Source organism: Brassica napus, chromosome C1, assembly GCF_020379485.1.
Source record: "Brassica napus cultivar Da-Ae chromosome C1, Da-Ae, whole genome shotgun sequence".
In the NCBI taxonomy this organism is placed as follows: domain Eukaryota; kingdom Viridiplantae; phylum Streptophyta; class Magnoliopsida; order Brassicales; family Brassicaceae; genus Brassica; species Brassica napus.
The window spans coordinates 6,739,118-6,765,229 of NC_063444.1; the positions used below are offsets into that span (position 1 = coordinate 6,739,118).

The 26,112-nt window shown below is 33.6% G+C and overlaps 1 protein-coding gene and 1 pseudogene across 1 annotated transcript; one reads left to right on the plus strand and one right to left on the minus strand.

Annotated features, from left to right (window-relative positions):
• The first annotated feature begins 2,815 nt into the window (after nucleotides 1-2,815).
• Nucleotides 2,816-4,449, plus strand: LOC106427254 (annotated as a pseudogene).
• Nucleotides 4,450-4,667: 218 nt separating this feature from the next.
• On the minus strand, nucleotides 4,668-6,936 carry LOC106427247 (transcription factor MYB39-like). The gene is made up of 3 exons (XM_013867977.3): nucleotides 6,140-6,936; nucleotides 4,986-5,732; nucleotides 4,668-4,869 (listed from the first exon to the last, which is right to left on the minus strand). The coding sequence occupies exons 1-3, from the start codon at nucleotides 6,403-6,405 to the stop codon at nucleotides 4,833-4,835; spliced, it is 1,050 nt and encodes a 349-aa protein (XP_013723431.2). The 5' UTR covers nucleotides 6,406-6,936; the 3' UTR covers nucleotides 4,668-4,832.
• Nucleotides 6,937-26,112: the final 19,176 nt, after the last annotated feature.

Consider the following 26,112-nt stretch of genomic DNA (forward strand, 5'->3'; position numbering starts at 1 on the left):
TTCAGAAACTGAATGTGACTTGGCGAATGGTGATTGGACGGTGAACCTCTAGGGTGAATCTAAGAATTAACTACCTACCAAATTTTGAGAAATTCTTGGGTTCACCCGGTGAACCTAAGGTTCACCAACCAATAGTGTTTGAGTATTTGATATTTGATATCTTTTAAAAAAAAAAAAAATTGAATATCCAAATTAGATTATATTTTTAAAATAAAATAATAAAAATACATAAAAATAGTTACAAAAAATAAATAAATTAATATTGTTAAGTCTTCAGCAAAATACTAAACTCTATACCCTAAATCCTAAACCCTAAACCTTAAACGTTAAACCTTAAACTTTGGATAAACTCTAAACCGTTAGAAAATCTTAAACCCTAAATCATACATTAAAAATAAATTTTAATAACACTAAACCCTAAATCCTAATCACTAAACTCTAAACCCTTGGGTAAACTCTGAACCCTTGGATAAATCATAAACTTTAGGGTTTAATTTTAAATATTTTTGATTTAGAGTTTATGATTTATCCAAGGGTTCAGGGTTTATCCAAGGGTTTATGGTTTAGTGATTAGGGTTTAGTGTTATTAAGATTTAGTTTTTAATGTATGATTTAGGGTTTAAAATTTTCCAATGGTTTACGGTTTATCCAAGATTTAAGGTTTATAATTTAGGGTATAGGATTTAGTATTTTGCTAACGGCTTAACAATATTTATTTATTTTTTTTTTGTAACTATTTTTATGTATTTTTATTGTTTTATTTTAAAAATTATGTGTTTTTCTGCACCATGTGCAGTAAAATTTTTTTAAAAATCTAACTTATATTTAAAAGTAAATTTTATTAAATATTATAGATTTCACTATTTTTTTACTAATATTTGATATAGATTTGATATATATTAAATCAATTTGTATAAAACTAATAAAAATGTTATAAAATTGTATAATTATCAAAAAAATTAGCCTAAACAATATTTATAAAATTTGTAGATATATAAGAAACTAATGATATTACGATTAGATATTTAAATTTTTAAAAAATTGTAGAAATTTTTGAAAGCTTTAGTAATACAAATTGTATAATTATAAAAAAATAATAATATTTCAAAATTTGAAATGTTATATATGAATATATTTATTTATAGATGATGTATGAGCTATTACCATATCTTAAAAAATTACCATAAAAGAAATATCAATATTAAATGTAATATATGAATTATTACCATATTCTAATAAGTTTGCCAAAAATATAAATCAACATTAAATGAAATTATCCATGTCATATTTTTCCAAAAGTCATGTCATCAATTTTAGTAGCCATGTCATATTTGTTTTGTGAAATTGATTGTAGAAAAGGCATGGGGCAAAATCACTTCGCAAATATAGTCTAGGAGATATAATCATATTTGGAAATTCAATTTTGTTTTCTTTTTTAAAAGATATCAAATATCAAATACTCAAACACTATTGGTTGGTGAATCTAGAGGTTCACCCTAGGGGGTGAACCCAAGAATTTCTCTCAAATTTTCTAAGAAAAAACCAAATAGCATGAATTTTCGTATACCAAAGGCCCTGTTCGTTTGTACATCTAGAAGATGCATCCAGATGGTCCATCTAGATATCTTATCCAGATGCTTCATCTGGGTGTTGTTCGTTTCTTCATTTCGTCCATGCATCCAGATGAATCATCTGAATGCAGCTATGTTCGTTTTTTTAACTTGCATCTGCATCTGCATCCAGGTGGACTTGTTAATAAAAAGTGACTAAAATATATTTTTCTATGTTTCAGCAAAAAAAATAGCATTTTTACGGTTTTGGCGGAAAATACGTTTCTATGGGTTTGGCGGAAAATACGTTTTTTGCGGTTTTGGCGGGAAAAATAGGTTTTGTGGTTTTGGCGGAAAATGTGGTTTTGATGAGAAAATGCGTTTTGCGGGTTTGACAAGAAAAGTTTTTTTTCCGCGATTTTGGCGGGAAATGCATTTTGCGGTTTTGCCGGAAAATTGTATTTTTGCGTTTTTGGCGGAAAATATTTTTTGCGGTTTCGGTGGGAAAATGCGTTTTTCCGGTTTTGGCGGAAAAATACGTTTTTCCGGTTTGGCGGAAAAATGGGTTTTTCCGTTTTTGGCGGGACAATGCGTTTTTTGGTTTTGGCGGAAAATACGTTTTCCGGTTTTGGCGGGAAAATGGGTTTTTCGGTTTTGGCGGGAAATGCGTTTTTTCGGTTTCGGCGGAAACATGCGTTTTTACAGTTTCGGCAGGAAAATGCGTTTTTCCGGTTTCGACCGGAAAATGCGTTTTTCCGGTTTCGGCGGGAAAATTGCGTTTTTTCGGTTTTGACGAGAAGATGTTTTTTTCGGTTTTGGCCGAAAAATGTTTTTGGCGGTTTTGGCCGAAAATGCTTTTTGGGGGGTTTGGCGGGAGTATGCGTTTTTGGATTTTGGCGGGAAAATACATTATTTCGGTTTTGGCGGGAAAATGTGTTTTTCAGTTTTTGCGGAAAAATATATTTTTCGGTTCTGGCGGAAAAATGTATTTGCAAAAAAATAGAATTTACGGTTTGAAAATAATATTTTGATTTTAAAATGTCATTTTTGTCATTTATCATTTTGGACTAAACTAGATGCACCATCAAGACTCACATTCATTTGAGTGAGAATTTGAGATGAGTTTGTAAAAATTCTGCTGGGTGAGCTAACGAACAGCACCAAATTTGATTATCTTGTGCATTTTTTTCATTTGGAAAACTAATGACTACCTTCCACTACTTGATTATTAAACCTGATGTTCGACGTAGATTTGATCGTTCGTTATGGCAAGCTTATACCTTTCTGTTAACAAAATCTTTGCTGATAAAGTGATTAGTGCTGATGATGATTTTGTATGTGTTCATGTCTATCACTTAATGGTTTTGCCTACATTCTTGATAGAGTGAACCTTGGTTTCTTCCTCGATATCCCTTTCCCTTCTTCAGAGATTTACCGTCCTCTTCCAGTGAGAAACGAGCTAGCTCTTAGGGCTTCCACAACCGTGTTACTCATGGCTCGATAACCCAGGTAAGTCTTTTATATTATTTTATTATTTTTATTTTTTTCAGTTAAAAAAAAAAAAAAAAGAGCCAATCGCGGGTTCCCACGCGGCGATCCGCGCACAGTGACGAGCCCGGCAGCGAAATGGTCCTTACCTACGGACTGCAAAACACAATTATGGCACAAATTCCTAATTTTTTTGGTCCCCACGTATTATAAAAATAATTTGTTGCTAAGGATTTTTTTGTAAGGATCAGCGTTGCAGCTGCTCTTAAGAGCTCTCCTCAACGCTGATTTGATTGGCTTCCGTTCTTGGCAATGGAGCAGTTTCTCCAACAACATCCTGAGAGAGAGGTCATGTTGTGCTTGTACAGATCGTAAAACCTGCAAGGGGACGTGGGAAAGATGTTCAAGAGGTGCAGTCAGTCTGAAACTGAAACCACGGTTAAAAGGATAAACGAAATGTTTGGTAGACCGGTGCAAGTAGGGTAAATCCATGGAACATAGATGCAGTGACTGAAGCAATGAGCTATGCATTGATACTTTCAATAGTAGAGAAGCAAATGCGTCACGAGCAATACACAAGTATGTTGCGCATTGGGCTCGCAGCTTTATACAGAATCTTGAAAGGGCTTGTGGGGGATTAAGTGAAGAAGAGGTGTTGGGGGATAGGTTTTGGGTTTAGGCTTCAGAATTTTGGCACTTGATCCAAGCTTTAAAAAGCTTTCCGTTGAGCACACTGCATGTCTCTGCTTATAAGAGGACTAAGAACAGAGCCATTCTTGTGGATTATTATGGCATAATGGTGCAGCCAGGGTCCATTAGGACAACATCTAGCAATGAAACGATCCAAACCTTGAAAAGTCTGTTTAGTGATCCCAAGAATATAGTGTTTCTAGTCAATGGGAAAGACAGAAAGACACTAACCGAATGGTTTTCTTCATGTGATGATCTTGGTTTGGCTGCAGTGGCTGAGATATTTGCTTGCACCGTAGGACAAAAACCAAGAAAAGCTAAATACTATTTGGATGAAACGGCGGAGATTGTCAAAATGCTTGAAGGTCTAGCCACCTCCACCGCAGCTATATCTGATCAAACCGCTTCGACCACTGATGTTCCGACAAAGATCCTTTGAAGTATGAGTGAACTGAAATTTAATAATTTTGTTTTGATGACTTGTTAATGGTTTTCAAGTTAGAAAATGGCTTCTTTTTATGTGTTAGTACCAAAATTTTAAAATGGATTAAGGTAAGCAAATCTAATGTCATGTATATTTTATATTATAAAGAGGAATTCACTTCATATCAATTTAAATGATAATCAAGAGTGTAGAACAAAGGTGTTGTTATATTCGTAGATGACTTGTAGATCAATTAATGATTTTGTATAATTACTAATCCAGATCCTTAGTTTTATTATTTTCAATGGCATAATATGTGATCAAATAGAAATTTAAAGGGTTTTTTTTGGGCAATGTTCGTCAGTCAATATACTGTTACTGATTAGGGAATTTGATTTTGTTAGTATATAGTTAGACTCATCATATATATGTTTTAACCAAAATATCACTCGGAAATGTGATTAAATATAGAAATGCGATTACAATGTGTTTCTTTACGCAACAAACAAACCATATAGAAGAAATACAATACAACCATTTTTCCTATAAGAAAAGAGATACAAACATATAAATCAATAATTTTGTTACAAAAGAATAATAAATAATATTAGTCAAACGTTTCTGTGTATGAATTTTCTTTAAAACTAAAAGTATACGACTTGGAAGAAAAATATCCAGTTCTACCACGGGCCGGGTGACGATGTGGGCGACGTTAAGCTGCATATATCAAATAGCAACACTCTGTTAATATTATTAAAACTGAGATAGTATATTTTGTTAATATATATATAAATACTAGATATTGAATATAACTGTGGAGAAAAAAATCTTACTCTAAGAAACTTTTCCAGCAAGAGTCACTTGTTTCATCATCAAGGAACTTCTCCCAGTCCTCCAGGACATCCGAACCCGTTAAGTGTTGAGTCGTACCGGGATAATTGAAGCCGGATGTTTCAGGAGAAACCGATATCGAACCATTAGATGGGATCTCACTTAATTGATCACCATAATAACCCGGCATCATTCCGGTTCCTGAATTCAGATTTTTCTGAGAAACCGTAACCAAACCAGGAAGCTGGTTATCTTCAAAACCATCCCAAATATTTTCAAACGGTGGCATCATGAAATCTTCATTTGCACTTTGGTTTATAAAATCATGTGGTTCATTAGCATTCAGTTGTATAGCCGCCTGCTCCGGTTTAGGATTCACTGAATTGGTAGTGAAGCTATTGACTACTGAATCTAGTTTAGGATTCAATGAATTGGTAGTGAAGCTGGTGATGTTTGGTATGGCTTTGGGGGTTATGATTTGAAGCATCTTATGGATCAGTTGGAGTTTGAGAAGATCTTCCAAAGCAGTGTTGTTGTTGATGAGGTTACTGTTACCAAATTGGCCGTTGCCAATAGCCGCCGCGAGTATTTGAGAAACGTCGAGGATAGGGCTAAGATCGTTGGTTCTTGGCTCGTGCGTGATTGGATCAATACCCATTTGCAACATCTTCTTCCGCATATGAGTGTTCCAATAGTTTTTGATTTCGTTGTCAGTTCTTCCTGGAAGATGACTCGCAATCTTCGACCATCTATAAAATGAATTTTCAAGCGTTACAACAATAACCAAAAATTAACATTTTGCATGGTTGGAGATCTTAAGCTGAAGGTCATGAGTAGTCTTGAAAACTGCCTATATGAGCAAAAAGATAGTACAATGGAAGAGAATTATATATAGTCCTTTTGGGCCACAATTGTTTTTCTTTTGTTTTTTTGTTTTCGTTTATGTTTTCGTTTGTGTGTTTAGTTATATACATAATGTATGTGTATTTTTTCTAACTAAACCCACAAGGGCCACAAAATTTATTTGTTCATTGTAAGCACAAACACTAAACACACAAAATAATTTTTGAAATTCTTACAAACATTTTATATAACTGAAATGGTTTATCGTTCAAAAATGTTAAATATGTAACATTTAATTAACAAAAAGTCTTACTTGTTGCCAAGAAGGGCATGGAGTCTAACGATAGTACTCTCTTCTTCATCGGAGAACTCGCCTCGCCGGATATCAGGCCGTAGATAATTCATCCACCGGAGCCGGCAGCTCTTGCCGCAACGGTTAAGTCCAGCGAGCTTAGGAAGCGACCGCCAATTCCCATAACCATTCTTCTCTATATAAGCCGTGAGCTTATCATCTTCTTCGGGCACCCACGGTCCCTTCTTCACGCCTTTGTCTTGATCGCAACACGGTGATCTTCCCATTTTGGTTATATATCTTCTAATCAACAACCCTAATTTCTTGAAGATTATTGAAGATCTGGTAGCTCTCTACGTTCTAGTTTGTATGTATATATATACACAACATGTGTGCAAAGGAGCCATCACATTACTAAAGTTATATGCATTCGTCAGAATTTAATGTAAATATTATTTTTAATAGTGTGTGACAAGTATACAATATATGAGTCATACAACAAATAGGTTGAATAACCAAACCAAGATTAGGTATTGATAATATGATATATGTCATGGCGTTCGCAATTCGTGGTGAATGATGCTCAAAGAAAGAATGTTTATATAAAAAATTAAGAACCTATGTATATTTGTTATAGATTTCGTTGTGTGTTGACGTATAGGATATTTTGCCTAGGAGTTATTCTTGGGTTCACCCCCTAGAGTGAACCTTTAGGTTCACCAACCAAAAAAAAATTGTCATTTTAAATCTAGTATCTTTTAATTAAGTAAATCAAATAACTTGGCAAATTATATTATTTTTTCAAAATAAAATCTAAAAATAAATAAAAATAATATATAAAAAACGAATTCAAAAAAAAAAAATGTTGTCAACAAAACACTAAATCCTAAACTCTAATACTAAACCCTAAACTCAAATCTTAAACCCTAAATCCTTGGGTAAACCCTAAACCCTTGAAAAAACAGTTGTCAACAAAACACTAAACCCTAAACTCTAATCCTAAACCCTAAACCCTTGGGAAAACCTTAAACCCTTGGGTAAATCATGCTAAACCATTGGGTACACCCTAAACCCTTAAGTAAACCCTAAACCCTTGGAAAAATACTAAACATTTGGATAAATTCTAAATTATAAATCTTAAACACTAAACTCTAAATCTTAAAAATAAATATTTTTTTTAAATAATTTTTTTTAGAACTATTGTTATTTTTATTTATTTAATTTTTTATTTTTTATTTTAAAAGCATAATATAATTTGGCAAGTTATTTTGTTTCCTTAATTAAAAGATACTAGATCTAAAATGACAAATTTCTATTGGTTGGAGGTTCACCCTAGGGGGTGAACCCAAGAAAAAGTCTTTCCCTAGCGCTGCTAAAAACGGAAATGCATATATTTCCTTATAAGAACTCTAGCTGAATTGTTACCTACTTTTACATGTATAATGCAACTTATAGTATATAATTTTAAAATCTTATTAATCTTATCGAAATTATACTTTTTAAGAAAATTGCTAAAAAAAAGAGAATTAAAACCCACATTTTCAAATGACTATATGATAATTTTGAATATTTCCTATATATATATATGTTCTGCTATTTTGGTTAAAACCTATAGTTTGATATGAAAAAGGTTAAAACTTACAGTGAAATTTTTGCCTAATGATAATAAATTCAAAAGATTAACTACTTTTCTTGAGTAGTATATATAAGTAATATTTAATTGTATTATGCTAAATCATGTTCTCATTGCAATCTTCATCAAAATTGGAATCTTGTTCTTACCATTTTGTGATTTCTTCCACCGCATTCAAAGACGACTCTACCTGCTTCAATGTTTCATTGATGATCAAAGCCGACTCGTTCTCTCTCTGTCCTCCATTTGAATTCAAACGAATATTGCTCTTCTAAATTCTCCTAACCAAGCCATATAACCACTTGCGTAAATTCAACACTCCCAAAATAAATAAAGTCACAAATATTCATTTTGTCTTAAATCAAAATGATTAATGGAATTATCGTTATCTTTATATTGTTTTTTTGTTACGTAATAATGTAAACTCATGGAACTGTAATTTAGATGAAAGACAGATTAAATAATCTATGGAAGAAAAAAAACTAAGATTAATATACAAGAGACGGGAAATTCAAAAACATTGTACATGAACATATGAAAAGCAAAAACAAAAATAAAGAAATGATCAAATATGGTGCAAAGGAAATATTAAACTTTATTGATGAGACTCAGACTTATCTATCTCAAACAAACCATCTATTAAATATTAACAATATAAGCATATAAAGATAACATTCAAATAGATCAATTGACCCTCCTAATTGTGAACTAGCTCCGCAGTTAGATGATCATTTAATACAAGATCTGCAAAATAATGTACATTCTAACGTAATTCAATAGCTTTATTCAATTAATTCATTTCTCTGATCTTCTCTCGAGGTTTCAAAACATTTATTCGATAGCGTAAGGAACACATAAACTAGAAAGTGGATTATATTAGTGTAACCATAAAGTCGGTATTATATATTACGTTGAGTTATGCTATTGGACTTCTACAAAATCTTAATTACATGTAACAGAATCTTTGTTTGTCTTCAAAAGAATGAGGGGATATATCACGACAAATTAGAAGAAACATAAAACGAAGTTTCCTTCAGTTGGAGAAAACGTTTATTGTAATTTTAATAATGAGATTTCACTCTCACATAAGATCTCGATAATATACTTAATTACTAAACCGTTAATTACTATCATGGATAAAAGGGTCAATGTTCAGGCTTGATTCACACTGTCAAATTAAAACCAAACATTTACCAACTTTTTGTTTATCTCGTTGACTATATAAACAGTCGTATAAACTATAAGGTTTCCATATAAGTAGCAGCACATCGTATATAAAATTCATTCCTATATTTACGTGACATTGTCAACGAGTGAAGGAGATAAGACAAAGCTAAAAACTTCCATGTTACATTACTGTTTCGCCACATAGATATTTCGTAGATTGATGTAAAGAAAAATTAAAGAAGATATTCCGTAGTTAAATAGTTGTAAATTGAAATTCAATGCATGGTTTACTTCTATATCGGTCTTATATAAAATAATTCTTCGAATCCAAATTAACGCGACACATGCATATACTTCAAAACTACTTATATTATGCTGTTTAACTAAAAACAACTCCTAAGTTTCTTTTTATCGCATTTGAATTCATAGTTTACAATTTTTTTTTTTTGAAAGAATGTTAAATTAGATTCAAATAAAAAAAACTGCTTTACAATGACTGTGTCTCTGTTTTTAAATTTTTGATTCTGAAAACAAGAAAACTATTCTCTGATCTGAAATGGTTAAAGTTTATCTTGTGGAAAACCACCCTTCCATAGCTTTTGCATATCTCGTATTTCCATTTATCCGGCTTGAGGATATTTGATTCCGAATTTGCTTGTATATGGCCATTTGAAGTCGAGCTGAAGGGACACTCAGCTCTTCATGTCGCCTACCATTGCGGTCTCTCCACAAGTATTGTATAGTTGTCTGAAAAACTGAGCGAATGAGAAAAAGGACAGTCTTGTTCCTTGAACCATCTAGCATAAACCTTAGAATCTTGTTCCATTCGTTTGAGTAGTGTATATCCATAAGCTTCAGCGACAAGCCCTTCCATACTGCTGATGAGTAACTACACTCAAAGAAAATATGATTTCTGATTTCTATTGGAGCTCTGGAGAGAATGCATGACGTATCAGCTTGTGTGGACCCACTTGCCCATTTGGTCCTCAGTTGCTAGTCCGTTCAGAGCCGCCAACCAAGCCATAAGTGAATACTTAGGATAGTTTACAAAATTCTTTAGTCTTAACATTCAATAAATTATGTACTTTTTGGTATAATGATAATAATTATACTCTATTATATTAATTAAATAAATTGTCTACAAAAGATTTATTTTCTGGACCAAATCTTCTAAAAGCATTGAAAAATCTTTCATATGTAGTATATATCAAATTCAAATTATAAATTCGGATAGCTCAATACGTTTTTTTTTTTTTTTTGCTAAAAAGGATATATAGTTCAATACGTTAAAAGGCACAGTCCTATTTATTTATCTAAAGACATATTTCTTATCTGCTGCAACCTTAGGCTTGAGTGTGTAAGTCCGTATGTGAAAGAGAACTTAATACATGAACTGGGTCTCGTCAAGAAACAAAATGTATGTGCCAAATATTTTGTGTGACAATGTGGCTAGCACTGTGGTCGATAAAGTAAAATGAGATTTGGGATAAAATTTTAAGAAGCTCTTATCTCACTTTCTTGCCAAGGAGGTATATAATTTGGTAGATGGGAAAATCTTGGAAAAGTCAGTTAACTTGTAAAAGTATTTGAACGACCAATGGCCAATCTATACATAAAAATACAATACAAACAAATTTAAGACAATAAAATACACATAATTGCATAAAAATACCTATTTGCAAAAATTTCTACAGAGTTCTTATATATTCCCTCCGTTTCTAAAAGATTCATGTTTTAAAATTTTCACTTTTTAATAAAACATATTAAAGTTTAGCTATAAATGCATAGTTTTTTGTAATTTTATATTTTATATATATTTAAACCAATAAGATTTTAAAAAAATGTAATTAATGTTCTTGAACTTCACAATTTTTCATTATTAGTTGACCAAAATTACACTGAAAATATAAAATATGTATCTTTTTGAAACAAAAATTTTGTGTAGAATATGAATTTTTTAGGAACGGAGCGAAACAACCGTGATCGTGTCTCTTGGAAACGTGTATGTTTTGGTCATTTAAAGCAACACAAACATTAATTGTCATATTATAAGTTGTCGTTACATAACGAACCCATATCCTAATTTGACAATATACTAAAGTTATTTTTGGCCAATAAGTAGTTAAGGTTGTTTTTTTGTCAACAGTAGTTAAGGTATTTTAACCAAACAAAAATCACACATTCTAAAAAGAGTTCCAAATGTGAATGCGCGTTTCTACATACAAACGTATATTATTATTGTTATTATAAACTGTCAAATGAACATGGCCGATACTGTCTTTTTTTTTTTGTCACAGAAATTTTAATTAGAAACTAAGAAAGAGATTTGAGCCCAAAGATGGCCCAAACTCAAAGTCATTACACAAATAGATAGTCTTGAAGAGCCACTTTTACTAAGCCATCATCTTTTGAGTTTTCCGATCTAGAGAAATTCGAAAAAGAAACAGAAACAAACCCAGAGGAGATCGATCGGATTCCGCTAACGATACCGATGATTTCTTTTGACTGGAGGTTGCCGGAGATAGCTCTAGCGAGCGTTGAATTGTTGGAGAGAAACCTGAGTGATGAAAACTCAAGGGTTATCTCCATGAAGAGACGCATCAAGAATAAACTCTTCCAACGAATGAGATCAGCTCTAGAACCATCGATATTGATCCGGGAGACTAGATGAATCTCAAATGATCCGGAGAGCAACCCGATCGATAAGCAAGATGTGGAGGCTGTTGAAACTATTTTCTTCTCCGAAACCATTGGTGAATTTGGCACTGAACCGAACAGAATGGTTGACTTTGACGGAGGGAGTTTTCGGAGAGGGATGCTTGGCAAGATGGAGTCTAGTGATGTAGCATATGGTATAATCAAGTCAGAACCACACACCTCGACTACCGTGTCGGAGGCCGCTAGTAGTAACCGGAAGAGACCTCAGCCAACAATCAACAAACTCGTTAAAGATTAGAGAAAACGCAGGAAGCGAAGCCAACATTGTTATGAAATCCATTACCCAAATAGGATTTTTAAATCGGTAAAACTTAGGCCCACACCATAAACCAAAGCCCAAACCCAAAATACTCACAAAGACAATTAGGGTTTTGTCGTGTGATGAATCACGCGCGCCATCTCTCGATTTGCCGGAGCGAGCTGTAGCTAACATCCTCCTGAGTCCGGTGAGTCGCAATGAGGAGATGATGTGTTGTGGGTGCTGGGTTTTTGTCGTTAAAGGAGTGTTGGGTTTGACGAAGGAAACTTGGGAGAGACACAGATGCAGAGCCCACAGCGTGGTGGTGATAGCGGTTTTACCTCGTCGGAGTGAGAACAGGACGATAATCGGAGAGGCACGACGATGGGTTAACGGAGTGGGTGAGGGTGAGGGGAGTGAAAGCTCTGATTGATGCGGCTCAGGTTCATAGGGGTAGAGGTCTGCGGTTGAAACCCAAATATTGACGCTTTGTAAGCCGTATCAGGTAGCTGGAGTTGTTGAGTCGCGGTGGAAGAGGGTGGTGGTAGACGCTGCGGAAAGGGAATGCGTATCCCAGTAAGACGCAGATCCGGTGAGGTCAGAACCAGCAGGAGAAGCGAACATGGTGCCTTCTCTCACAGAACGAAACGGTCTCAAGGAGGAGCCGTCGTAGAGAGAGGAACCGAAGACGAAGCCGTTGAAACCGAGAACGAAGAAGAGACGAGATGTTGGAGAGTAGTAGCGGGAGCAGAGCGAGCGATGCCGACGGCCAAGGACACCGTCGACGTCGAGGAACGGGGGTTTCAGAACTGTCTCGATTATCGAGACATGGAGAGAGAAAAATATGATTTTTTCTGAAGTTTTTAAGTTTTAAACATAAAATATACTCCCTCTGTTCCTGAAAGTAAGATTTTCTAGAGTATGCACGCTTATTAATAATTTAATAAATATTTATAATTTAATTTATTTTTTACTTGATTATACACTTTCCAATAACTTTCCATCAATGAAATTTAATCAATTCAAATATTCTCAATTAATGTTCCTCAAAAGTATAAAAAAGTATCTTAACAATATAGAAAATCTATCTTTGTGGAACAAGAAAAAAATCTAAAACATCTTACTTTCAGGAACGGAGGTAGTACTGTTTTTTTTTAAAGGACAATTAATATGGCGATACTATTAATTAGTTTTTAACGTTAATTTTTACTTTCTGTTGATGAAAATTTGATAAATGTATATATACGCATTTTTCAATTTTACCATTTCAATTGTTTGGATATTAAACCTAGTATATGTTGCCATGCAAAAAGGAAAACGATATATTCATACAAAATAAAAAAAATATAGTTATATCATTATGTAATATATTAAAAAAAATTCAAGAAAATTTGATTCGTTTAAAACTAGTTTGGTTTATTCAGTTGTAGACAAATGGAACTGAACTGGTCACTTGCAAGTACATTATAGATTTATAGTTACTGATTTTGATCTTCGGTTTGGTTCAATTCTCTTTGGAAACAAAAGACACGCTACGCTGGTTTTGTCGAAATTTTAAACACAACTTTTTTTGTCAGAAAAAAACTCTTTAATTATAGAAAGCTAAAGGCAAAGTCGAAAGAGCCCACGACCCAAGGAAAAGGATTAAAGCTGTGAATTGCTTTAGGGACATATGCACTATTGAAACCTTTTTAATAGTAAAATAATGTGAAGCTCATTAAGCGAACAACAAACATTAAACGGTGACAAAAAATAAACATCAAACGTTATGTAATATTATGAGTTTATTATTATTTCTTTCAAGACTGTTCAAACTTGAGGATTGAAGTAAATACCGTATGAGTAATTAAATACACAACGTTTTTCGTACCCTTTAATTTTCTTTTGTGTATTTTTGGATGATTAAGATGACATCCGACTTGTGTGCTATACAAGAACCTTGCTCTACCAGCCTACTATTTGTGCTCAGCTTCATTTAAGAGAAACCATTTCATTGAAAGTTTGCCGGATTTTCAGTTGAGTGGTTTACAATTTAATCTCTTTGCAAATATAAAGGGACACTGCCATCCACCCCCGACTATCCAACATATAACAAGGGATGTTCTAGATGAGAATAAGAGGGAACTAACTAAATCACTCGACCACCATGCGTTGTACTACTTTTCAGGGGTTAATAATCCATAGAGGATTATACTAGTTTGAATGATCTAGAGCCAATATTCTCGGTTGAGGTGAGAATGTAGGTACATATATGGTGATGATGATTCATGGTCTATGGACTTTCTCTCTTTTCGTAGTATCTTGAATAATATGAAAATTATTAAACGTATCATCAAAAACGTAAAGTTGATCAGAACCACTTGCAAATGTATAAATTAGATGAAAGTAACCCTAAAGTCTTGCACGCTGTATCTGTCTCTTTATCACCTTTAACAAAAGAGAATCCATATTGATTTTTTGTTTTACAAAAGAGAATCCATATTGATTTATCTTATATTATCTATATATATAATAATCGTGTAAATAAATGAGCTCTCGCCACCACCAAAGCATTTTTCTCCTCTATATATTTGTGCCACCATTTATACACACGTCTCCAGAAATCCTTGACAAAGAATAACTCCATTTTTTCTCTGGTTCCATTTCTCCCACCCAAATGAAACTACACAAACATTTTTTTTTTCTATTGGAATCAAGACCGAACGACTATATAAGCCATCCATGATTCATTTTGGAAGTCTGGTATACACCACATATATATATATATATATATATGATACGAAGTCATGCCTGGCTCCCTGTATGCCACAAGTAAATACCGATCTCATTATGAAATCGGACACTAGTGGCGTACAGAGTAGTCAAGCATGACCACTGATATTCTTGATATATGAGTACTTTGTTTTTGTAACACAAGATATATACGTGTGGATGGTGGCTAGCTATAAGATATCTGTTATATGCATGGATTATGTCTAGAACTGTTATATGGTACTCAATTTCACTATTTTTAAGATCCTTTAATTTAGTAAGACCATATCTTACTCTATCTCTATATTCTTTTATAAATAAAGAAACTTTATTATAAAAATAATATTGTAGTAAAACTATTTATATGGTAAATGTTATCTATTTTAGAGAAACATAGAGAAAAATATAGAAGTGAATTGCATATATCTACTCTATTAAAATAGAATCCTAAATTTATCTACCATTAATATTGTCATTTAAGTCTTAGACTGTTTCAAGTTTGTTAGAAAGTTGCTTAATTTATGGATCATTTCAAAATTGTTACAATCTAATTATTATATAACACACTGATATTACAAATGGAACCAGACAACTTCCATTAAACCAACATTTAAATCTATTAAAAGTAAACCAATATATTGACACGATTTAATTTAATTATGGATGTACTCTATTATAAGTATAACAAACGAATTACGTTCTATGTAATCTATTAATGTAGACCGACTGTATATATACAATTATATTAGCAATACAATAACTTTGATTTGGACCTCTTTTACTAAAGATGATATTTTCTCTAAGTTGATTTATAAATTTCTCATCGACATAATATCATCATACAAAGAATATGTATGTGTTTGGTTCCTCTTTCATTAAGTAGATAGATTAGATACGATCTCTTTTTACACTTTATTTTCGTGCAATATGTTAATTTGCTCTAACTTGATTGAATCTTTGTTATACTTAGAGATACTTGTCATTATGAACACACTATGTCGTTAAATAAACTTCAATCTCATATAAACTTCAATCACATAATTTCATAAGTGCCAAACTTAAGAATATAACTTTTGCAAAATTTCTTTTTTTGAAATACAGAATAAGTTAGAAATTACATGTATTTTTAATTATTTCAAATTCTTATATCTAATCTATTAATTTAGGGTTCTATTTTATCTACTATTAACAAGTCATAGTAGAACCACTTAAAGAATTAGGTAATACAACATATTTGATTATTTACATTAATAATAAACCAACTATAAATTTGAATTTTTTTTAATTATAACAAAATCTGTTGAAAAAGATTCTAAAAAAATCTTACTAAAATTTTTTAATATTTTTATACAATAACATATTAATTAATTTTGTAATTAGTAATATAATATTGTTATAAATCAATGTTAACTAAACTTTTATTATAAAACAAGAAAATAAAAATTATATACTATTCTTTATAAATTCTATAATTATATCTATTTTTTAAATAGGAACATGACCTATTGATAAATGTTATGTCCGAAATGTGTATTTCTTTTTATCTAAGAGACCTATATATAAATATAAAGTGAATTGTATAACTATTTCCTTGTGCAACGCAGACTGTATAATGACAACTGCTTTTTTACTAATAAAATTATTTTGTAACCTCCACTTTCCCATATTTTCGGGATCCATTTCTCTCAAAATACATATATTTGGAGGACAGTTATAAATATTGAAAGAAATATTATTACTTTCTTTTGGTGAATACCTAATGCGGATCGTTGACCTATTATACTAAAGTAATCATTTAATCTGTGTCATTGGTATATTACTCCTCCTCCTCTTTAGTTATATAATTTTTCATATGTGAACATATTATAAATACATAAATTTAAGTATTTAACAAAAATCAGTTAAAATACAGAAAATTCAGTTCATCCAAAATCTATACAGTATATTTTTGGAAGTAAATTTAAGGTTACTAAAATTATTCAAGTTATTACTACCATGGCGAGTATCATTTATAAAAAGATATGATTCAATTTTATTAAAAAATATTTATTTTTACTTAAAAAATTATAAATAAAAATCAAAATATATTTACTTGGATAAAAAATATACTTGATAAAATTAAATACTAAAAATAACTTCAAGTTATTGATCAAAAATTACAATTGATGTTTTTACAATTAAAGTTTTTAATTACCGGTTATTCTATGTGACATAAAAATGATTATCAAATACAAAATAAATTGAATAAAAGTATTTGATTATTTTTATCATAAAATTTTAAAATAAGAATTAATTATTGTGAGAAAAATCAAAAAGATTAATTATACTTCATGTCGATTTTATCCTTTGAATATAAAATTGAAGCATATATACTATTTTATTTTCATATTATTATATGTACATGTATATTATTTCATGAAATAAAAACTATCAGTTAACGCAAAAAGATTCACAATATTGTTATACAAATTAACATATCACCCTTTTAAATTTAAGATTTTTTTGTTGTAATACAGGTCAACACCTTTTATAAATTAAAATAGTTTTTCTATAGTATGGGTTATAATTTTCTTTATAAAATAAAAATTTAACTTACCTAAAATCATGTGCACAAGTTGAATAGAATAGATTTGTAAAAATTGAAAACTAAAATAATCTCGCGCTTCGAAAGCGCGGGTTAAAATCTAGTATATATTCTATGGTGTCATTCATCTTTAACTATGCACGGCGTAATTCATGTATTGCTAAGATGTTACGAGTTTGTAATTTGAAGAAATGCTAAACGAGTTTGATATTCATATCGTTTAAAATTATTGTTAGCTCTGTTGGTTGAACAATAGTTGAGTTAATCACACGGGAGTGGTCTGGTGGTGTGAATTCCAGAGAAATCAAGGTTTGAAACGATTTCACGACATTAGATATGTGTAGTCACATAGATATGAAATTTGTAAGTCTCCTTTGAAAATTTAAAGAACATAGTGTTGATCAAAAATAAACAACGCATGCAAGTTGGTGATGGTGAGGAACACGTTCTTTTTTTTTGTTTTTGGTTGGTAAGTTTGGTTGTTACACCAACTCACCACCAACTCACAAATCCCTCTCCTATAAATACATGCATGAAGGAGTGGGGAAATTCATCCCAAAACAAAAAGAAAACAAGAGAAGAAGAGAGTGAGCAAGAGAGAAAAAAAAAATATTTCTTGTGAAAAAATCTTTCTCTATAAGAAATTAAATGTAATTTCTTGAGTGTATTTGGGGTCGGGTGTGAGTTGAGAGCTTGTAAAAATTTCCCGGGTTGATAATAAAAGATCTGTAGCAGGTCCGGAGACGTAGGCAAGATTGGCCGAACTCCGTTAACAATTGTGTGTGTGTTTTCCCGCTCCCATAAATTCGGTTTTCCGCGGAAATTTGACCGCATATTTCCTAACAACTGGTATCAGAGCCTGAGTTACGGTGATCGGTCAAATTTTTTGCGGGGTTGCTATTCACGTGAACAGTACTTTGTGAATAGTGAATTTTGTCGGTAACATCGGTTTGTCGACGAAGGTGTTCTAATACACGGTGGTTCCAGAAACGATGGGAGGCGAAGACGGTTTGGCGCACTGTATCCGGAAATTTGACGGTACAGATTATGCATTTTGGAGAATGCAAACTGAAGATTATCTGTACGGAAAGAAGCTTCATCAACCGCTGAGCAAGAAGCCTGAGAAGATGGATCAGGATGAGTGGGAGCTCCTTGACAGACAAGTTCTGGGTGTTATAAGGTTAACACTGTCGAAAAATGTTGCTCACAACGTTGCGAAGGAGAAGACCACGGAAGGGCTCATGAAAGTTCTCTCTGATATGTATGAGAAACCTTCGGCAAACAATAAGGTATTTCTCATGAAGAAACTCTTTCATTTGAAGATGGAAGAAGGTGGCCTGGTTGCCGCACATGTGAACGAGTTCAACACGATTGTCAACCAACTGTCATCGGTTGAAATCGAGTTTGATGATGAAGTGCAAGCACTGATTTTGTTGGCATCTCTATCAAATAGTTGGGAGCCGATGAGGGCAGCGGTTAGTAATTCTGTGGGCACTCAAAAGCTCAAATTCAATGATGTTAGAGATCGTATCCTTGGTGAGGAAGTTCGAAGGATAGACTCTGGGGAGGCATCAACGAGCTCTGCTTTCAACGTGGAAAACAGAGGGAGAAACCCAGATAGAAATAACCGGAGTAATGGCAGATCGAAGTCAAGGAATGGATGGGGCAAGTCCAAATTTAGACAGCCTGCAGAGTGCTGGAATTGTGGAAAGACAGGTCACATTAAGAAGAATTACCGAGCACCACCGAAGAAAGAAGACAACACTAGAGGCGGAGCCAATGCAGTGACACGTGAAATCGATGATGCATTGGTAGTGTCTGTTGATTCCCCGTGGAAAATTGAAGCTCGTGATGCAACTGCAAATACCACCAAAGCGTCAATCTCCTATGTCGATAGCCCAGTTGATTCATGGGTGCTTGACTCAGGAGCGTCGTTCCACACCACACCACACCATAACATCATGGAAAATTATGTTGCGGGAAATTACGGAAAGGTATATCTTGCTGATAGATTACCTTTGGACATAGTTGGTATTGGAGATATCAACCTGAAAATGTCAGACGGACGTGTGTGGAAGATTACCAAGGTCAGACATGTGCCAAAGTTGATGCGAAATCTGATTTCAGTAGGTCAACTTGATGATTTGGGGCACGATGTTAATTTTGGTGGTGGAGCCTGGAGAGTCAAGAAAGGTTCCATGGTGGTGGCTAGAGGTCATAAAAGAGGCACTCTTTATATGACGACGAGTTATCAAGACACTTTTGCTGTTGTCGAGAATGCCAAATATACCAAGTTGTGGCATTGTAGGTTGGGGCACATGAGTGAGAAAGGGATGAAACTCATGGTGGAAAATGGCGCTCTTCCGGATCAGAAGACGGTGGATCATCAGATGTGTGAAAGTTGCATCCTTGGGAAACAGAAACGAGTTAGTTTCTCTAAAGGAGGAAGAGAGCCAAAATCTGAGAAGTTAGAGCTGGTGCACACTTACGTGTGGGGACCCGCTCCTGTTGCATCGCTGGGAGGTTCATACTACTATGTGACCTTTATTGATGACTCCACAAGAAAAGTGTGGGTTTACTTCATGAAGAACAAGCATGAAGTGTTTTTGGTTTTCAAAATTTGGAAAGCCATGGTTGAGATTGAGACGAATCTCAAGTTGAAGTGTCTAAGGTCTGATAATGGTGGTGAGTACATCAGCGGCGAGTTCAAGAGATATTGCGCTGATAATGGGATCAAGATGGAGAAGACTATTCCTGGAATGCCTCAACAGAATGGAATAGCGGAAAGGATGAACCGAACCTTGAATGAGCGTGCAAGGAGATTGAGATTGCACTGTGGATTACCAAAGACGTTTTGGGCAGATGCAATCAATACCGCAGCCTTCTTAATAAACAGAGGACCGTCTGTACCATTGGAATTTATGATCCCTGAAGAAGTTTGGAGCGGAAAGAAAGTAAACCTTTCTTATCTAAAAGTGTTTGGTTGCTTAGCTTATGTTCACATTGACGATGCTGCAAGAAGTAAACTTGACTCGAAGTCTAAAAAGTGTTACTTCATCGGTTATGGTGACACGGAGTTTGGTTACCGGTTTTGGGATGGCGAAAATCGGAAGATCATCCGCAGCAAAAATGTTGTGTTCAACGAAGAAGCGTTGTACAAGGATAAGCTAAGAGAAGGCTCGGAGAAGAAAGAGCCTGGAGCTGTTGACTTAGAAGATATCCTGACACCGGAGTTGCCACAGGATACCGCAACAGCAGAAGAAGAAATCTCTCAAGACGAGAGTGGTGAGGCTGAAGAAAGTGATGATTCTGAAGTGGTCCCATATACACCAGTCACGGAGTTACGACGGTCAAGCAGAATCATCAGAAAGCCAGTAAGATTCTCTCCATCGCTCAACTACATTCTGCTCACAGACAGAGGCGAGCCTGAATGTTATGAGGAAGCTATTCAAGTTGATGAGTCGATCAAGTGGGAGCTTGCAATGAACGACGAGATGGACTCGTTGTTATCCAATCACACGTGGGAGTTAGCAGATTTGCCTAAGGAGAAAAAGGCATTGCATAACAAGTGAATCTACCGAATAAAAGAAGAACCTGATGGGAGTAAGCGCTATAAAGCGAGGCTTGTTGTGAAGGGATTCCAACAAAAAGAAGGCGTTGACTACACCAAAATCTTCTCTCATGTAGTCAAGATGGTGACCATTAGAACGGTTCTTGGGCTGGTAGCACAAGAAGATCTGCATCTTCAACAGATGGATGTGAAGACGACATTTCTTCACGGTGATTTGGATGAAGAAATTTATATGAAGCAACCCGAAGGCTTTGAGATCAAAGGGAAGGAAAGCCTTGTTTGCAAGCTGAAAAGGAGTTTGTACGGCTTAAAACAAGCTCCAAGACAGTGGTATAAACGGTTCGACAACTTTATTAAAGGCGTTGGTTTCTTGAGGTGTGAAGCTGACCACTGTTGTTACTTCAAGACGCTTGAAGAGTCCTACTTGATATTGCTCCTATATGTCGATGACATGCTGATAGTAGGAGCAGACTTGCACAAGATCAATAGCTTGAAGACGAAACTCTCAGAAGAATTTGCGATGAAAGACCTTGGAGAAGCAAGACATATTCTAGGGATGAGAATCAGTAGGAGCAAGGAAGGTCTTAAGCTATCACAATAGGAGTATGTGAAGAAAGTCCTCAAGAGGTTTAACATGGATGACGCGAAGCCAATTAGTACTCCCCTGGCAAGTCACTTTCGGTTATCCAGAGAACAGTCTCCAAAGACGGAAGACGAGATGACATGTATGGATAAAGTTCCATATGCTTCTGCTATAGGAAGCCTGATGTACGCGATGATATGTACAAGGCCAGACATTGCACATGCAGTGGGAGTCGTTAGCAGATTTATGAGCAATCCAGGGAAGGAACATTGGGAAACCGTTAAGTGGATTTTAAGATATCTAAACGGAAATCCAAGTTTATCGCTATGTTTCACGAAGTCTAAGACGGGATTGCATGGATATGTTGATGCTGACAATGGAGGTGACATTGACAGCACGAAGAGCACAACCAGGTATGTCTACACCTTTGGCGGTACTGCAATTTGTTGGGTTTCAAAGTTGCAGAAAATTGTATCTCTATCAAGCTGTGAAGCTGAGTATGTTGCGGTAACGGAGGCAACAAAAGAGATGATGTGGCTACAGTCTTTTCTAGAGGAGCTAGGCCATGGCCAAGAGAAAAGTGTGTTGTACTGTGATAGTAAGAGTGCCATCGACTTGGCAAAGAATCCAGTTTACCATGCTCGGACGAAGCACATACATCGTCGATATCATTTCATCAGATCAGCGTTGGAAGATGAAATGTTAGTGCTTGAGAAGATCCCAGGAAGCAAGAATCCGACAGACATGCTAACGAAGGTCGTGCCGTATGATAAGCTGAGGTTGTGTGTAACCTCAGTTGGCTTGTCAGAGTAACAAGCTGAGAAGACCTGCTACATTGATCAAGGTGTGAAGACAGATTGAAATCAGTCTTCAAGTGGGAGATTGTTGATCAAAAATAAACAACGCATGCAAGTTGGTGATGGTGAGGAACACGTTCTTTTTTTTTTTTGGTTGGTAAGTTTGGTTGTTACACCAACTCACCACCTACTCACAAATCCCCCTCCTATAAATACATGCATGAAGGAGAAGGGGAAATTCATCCCAAAACAAAAAGAAAACAAGAGAAAAAGAGAGTGAGCAAGAGAGAAAAAAAAAATCTTTCTTGTGAGAAAATTTTTCTCTATAAGAAATTAAATGTAATTTCTTGAGTGTATTTGGGGTCGGGTGTGAGTTGAGAGCTTGTAAAAATTTCTCGGGTTGATAATAAAAGATCTGTAGCAGGTCCGGAGACGTAGGCAAAATTGGCCGAACTCCGTTAACAATTGTGTGTGTGTTTTCCCGCTCCCATAAATTCGGTTTTTCGCAAAAATTTGACCGCATATTTCCTAACACATAGTCCATTTGTGGCAATATTAAACATACATTTTTATGAGTCTAAAATATCATATCATTAAACATGTGTAGTCACGACATTAAACACTAAATATTAGATATGCACTTTTCTTTTGAAGATTAGTGTAAACTTTTCTATAAGTCTAAGAGATATCTCCAAAATTAAAATTAAAAAAAACAATAGTAGACTGTGTCGGCAATAAAAGTAAATAAAATATAATTGTTAGCACATGAGAGAATTAATTATCACCCGCTGTGTTTTAGTTGCATAATATATATCATATATGCATACCTAACCTAAGCGTCCACTTATTTTTCCTTTTAGAAATTTAATCTCTTTAGATCTTATAATAAATGCATCCATAATCCTATGTAATCAACGTGAGTATTATTTTCTCTGTACCTGTGTGAAAATGGTGGCTAATTTAGTATCATATAAACGTGTGTATATATATTTTTTTTATCCGGTTAATTATGCTATTACAAATTTTGAGAAACATTACGATATTACAGCCGACAGAGGAAAGATTGAAACATTATATAGACGATATAAACGTGTATATATATATATATATATCTTTCATCACTCCGAAATTTCGTAAAAGTGTTTTTCTATAAAAAAGTGGTAAATATTGTATGTAACCATATCATGTTATGTCACTCAGTACTATTCACTAACTTTTCAGTTTTTATATTCAGATTGCCCAAAACTATGTAATAATTAATAGCCTTAGAAGGTGGATACATCGCCGGGACCTCGAAGCTCCTCAAGACTCAAGAGTACCACTCCAAGTCTCCAAGTTAGAGATTCTTGACAAAGTGAAAGCCTCTCTTATGCTATGCAGGATGTTTCTTGTGTGACAGAAAAACTACTGTAAAACACAAGACATTTGTCTCTCCTTTTCATGCATTTGCCCCTCCCAAAATTCCCAAGTTTGTTTAAATTTGTTGTGTTTTCTTTCCTCAAAATCATAGACACTGATTCAGAGGTACATATAGAGGGAAAATGAGTTTTTAATTCCTCAACTAATTGAAATCAGCACTTTTAATATCCAACTTTACATTGGGCAAATTTATTCCTAAAGTAATGTTTAATTTCACAAAATTGGACTAAAAAAAATTAAACGATGCAATACTAAACGGAGACGTTAAATCTAAAAAGCCAGAAGCATTATCATCAAACTCTATAGTTGCTTTTCTTCTTCATTCCTTATCTCTTCTTCAACCAATTTTTTTGTTTTTTTTTGGATTTATTATCTCTTCTTCTTCAAGCACATTCCTTGTTTCTTTTTCGTTCCTTATCAGTTTATCACTTTTAGTTGTTTCTTATTCAGCCAAGATAATTAGTCTTCTTCAAAAGTGTTCATCATTCCTCTTTCAACAACATTGCTTCTTCCTTCTTCTTTAGAAACAGTCCTAGAGCCAAATTAATGAAAAAGATTGTAACAAATATTAACCAGACACTACACAACTAAAGTAATGAAGAAGATTGAATTTACCTTTTATTCTCTGTTGATTTTGGAACTTCAGGTTCAACACAATTCAAGGGTGTTCTTCGAATTGGAAGCTTGTTTCGTCTTCCCTCACACGTTTCCGTGAAATTTTTCACCATCTCATCACCAAAATTTGTCTTTTTCTTTAAAAATCTTTCTAGCAATTGAAGAGAATTTAGGTTTATGAGTTTTCAAGGCAAAAGACAATTGGATTAACGTTTTAGAATTAACATTTCTGTCATTAATTTATGTTTAATTTTTTGTAGTCTAATTTTGCGCAATTAAACATTACGTCAGGAATAAATCTGCGCAACCTAAAATTGGGTATTAAAAGTGCTAATTTCAAATAGATGAAGAATTAAAAACTCATTTTCCCTACATATAGATATGTCAACATAGGTATTAATCTATATTAACTGTATGACTTAAATGGTAAAAACCTTTTAGATTGGAAATGGATCAACATAGACAGATTTATGATAACTAGTGATAACTTTATTGGCTTTTTAACGAAATGTTTTCTTTTGTGTGTGAAAAGCTAGTAATTTGGCAAATGACTGATTTTATTGGTGCGAACTTAGTTCTTTCAAACATAAACAAAACAAATAATCAAATGACGTTTCCGAACTTTTGTAAAAAGTCACCTTTGAGTACCATTTGTGCCCATTATAACACGAATGGACTACCATTTTGTTTATAGTTTTCCGCCGTATTTTGGCAGGAATATCATTTGCGTTCTTTTTCTTATTTTCTGTAGCAATAGATAGTTTTTTTTTTCCTTTGTGCAAACTTCTATTTAAATACTTAAGCATGGAATTCTCTTCACATGTCGATGCAATTTACTTTTGTCTTGAAGCAACATAGGCAATTATAAATTAATAAGGTCACATGTCGATGTAGCGTTTTAACGTGTCATCTGACATGTTCCGGGGCCAAAGCACCACACTATCAATTATCAAATTAAGATGATTATATATTTCTCTCACAACAGGTTTATATTTTAAAACTGCAATGTTGATCTTACTTACTGGAAATTAAGGTTAAGCGTAATCAAATTGTATAGTTCTTTTCTACTAGATATTCTTTTTTGTAGACTGCATCAGTCATTACATGTAAGATATTAAAATAACACATAAGAGCTAAGTTATTCTGTTTTTCCGTTACTCAACTAAGTATCGTCCTCTATATGAAAAGAAGCACTTTTACTTTCGAATTACATGGACTCCAAATCTAGTATATACTTATCAAAATGTATAGCTTGCGCAAATCTTTTTACTTTGGTTATAACTCATATTATCTGTATACTTATGCGTACCATTCATAAAACCTTTCCAATAATACAGACAAAGTTATACTCATCAATCATTTCTCGTTAGAGCTACTGGAGGTAACATGCAATATGAATATTATAGTGATAAAAGTGTTCATAAACCGATCACATTTTTTTTTTTGACGAAATAAACCGATCACATTAAAAAGAACATTATAAAACAAACAAAGAAAAAAAGATATATAAGAACCAAAAAATAAGTAAATGCTATAAATGGTTTTAATAGCGAATGTGTATTCATTTGATTATAGGCAAAGTTAAAATAAAAGAATTTTATTGCTTAACCGGGACGTCTCAAATTTCCAACCCTGGTTCAAGTTATGTGTCTGCCTAGTATTTACGTAATCTATCGTATAATCGTTATTTCATTGTCCAAGCAACACTTGTTTATTTCTTTTTTCAAAAAAAAAAAAAACACTTGTTTATTTCCAAAGTTTAATTGATTTTAAGGGAGTACGACCACAACTCTATAAATGTTGGGGCTACATTCGTAAACCACGAAAGATGAGGGCCATAAGTAGATTTTAAAGGTGCAAAATTAGTTTTTTTTTTGTTTTGTTGTTTTTAAGATATATATACAAAAAAACCAACAAA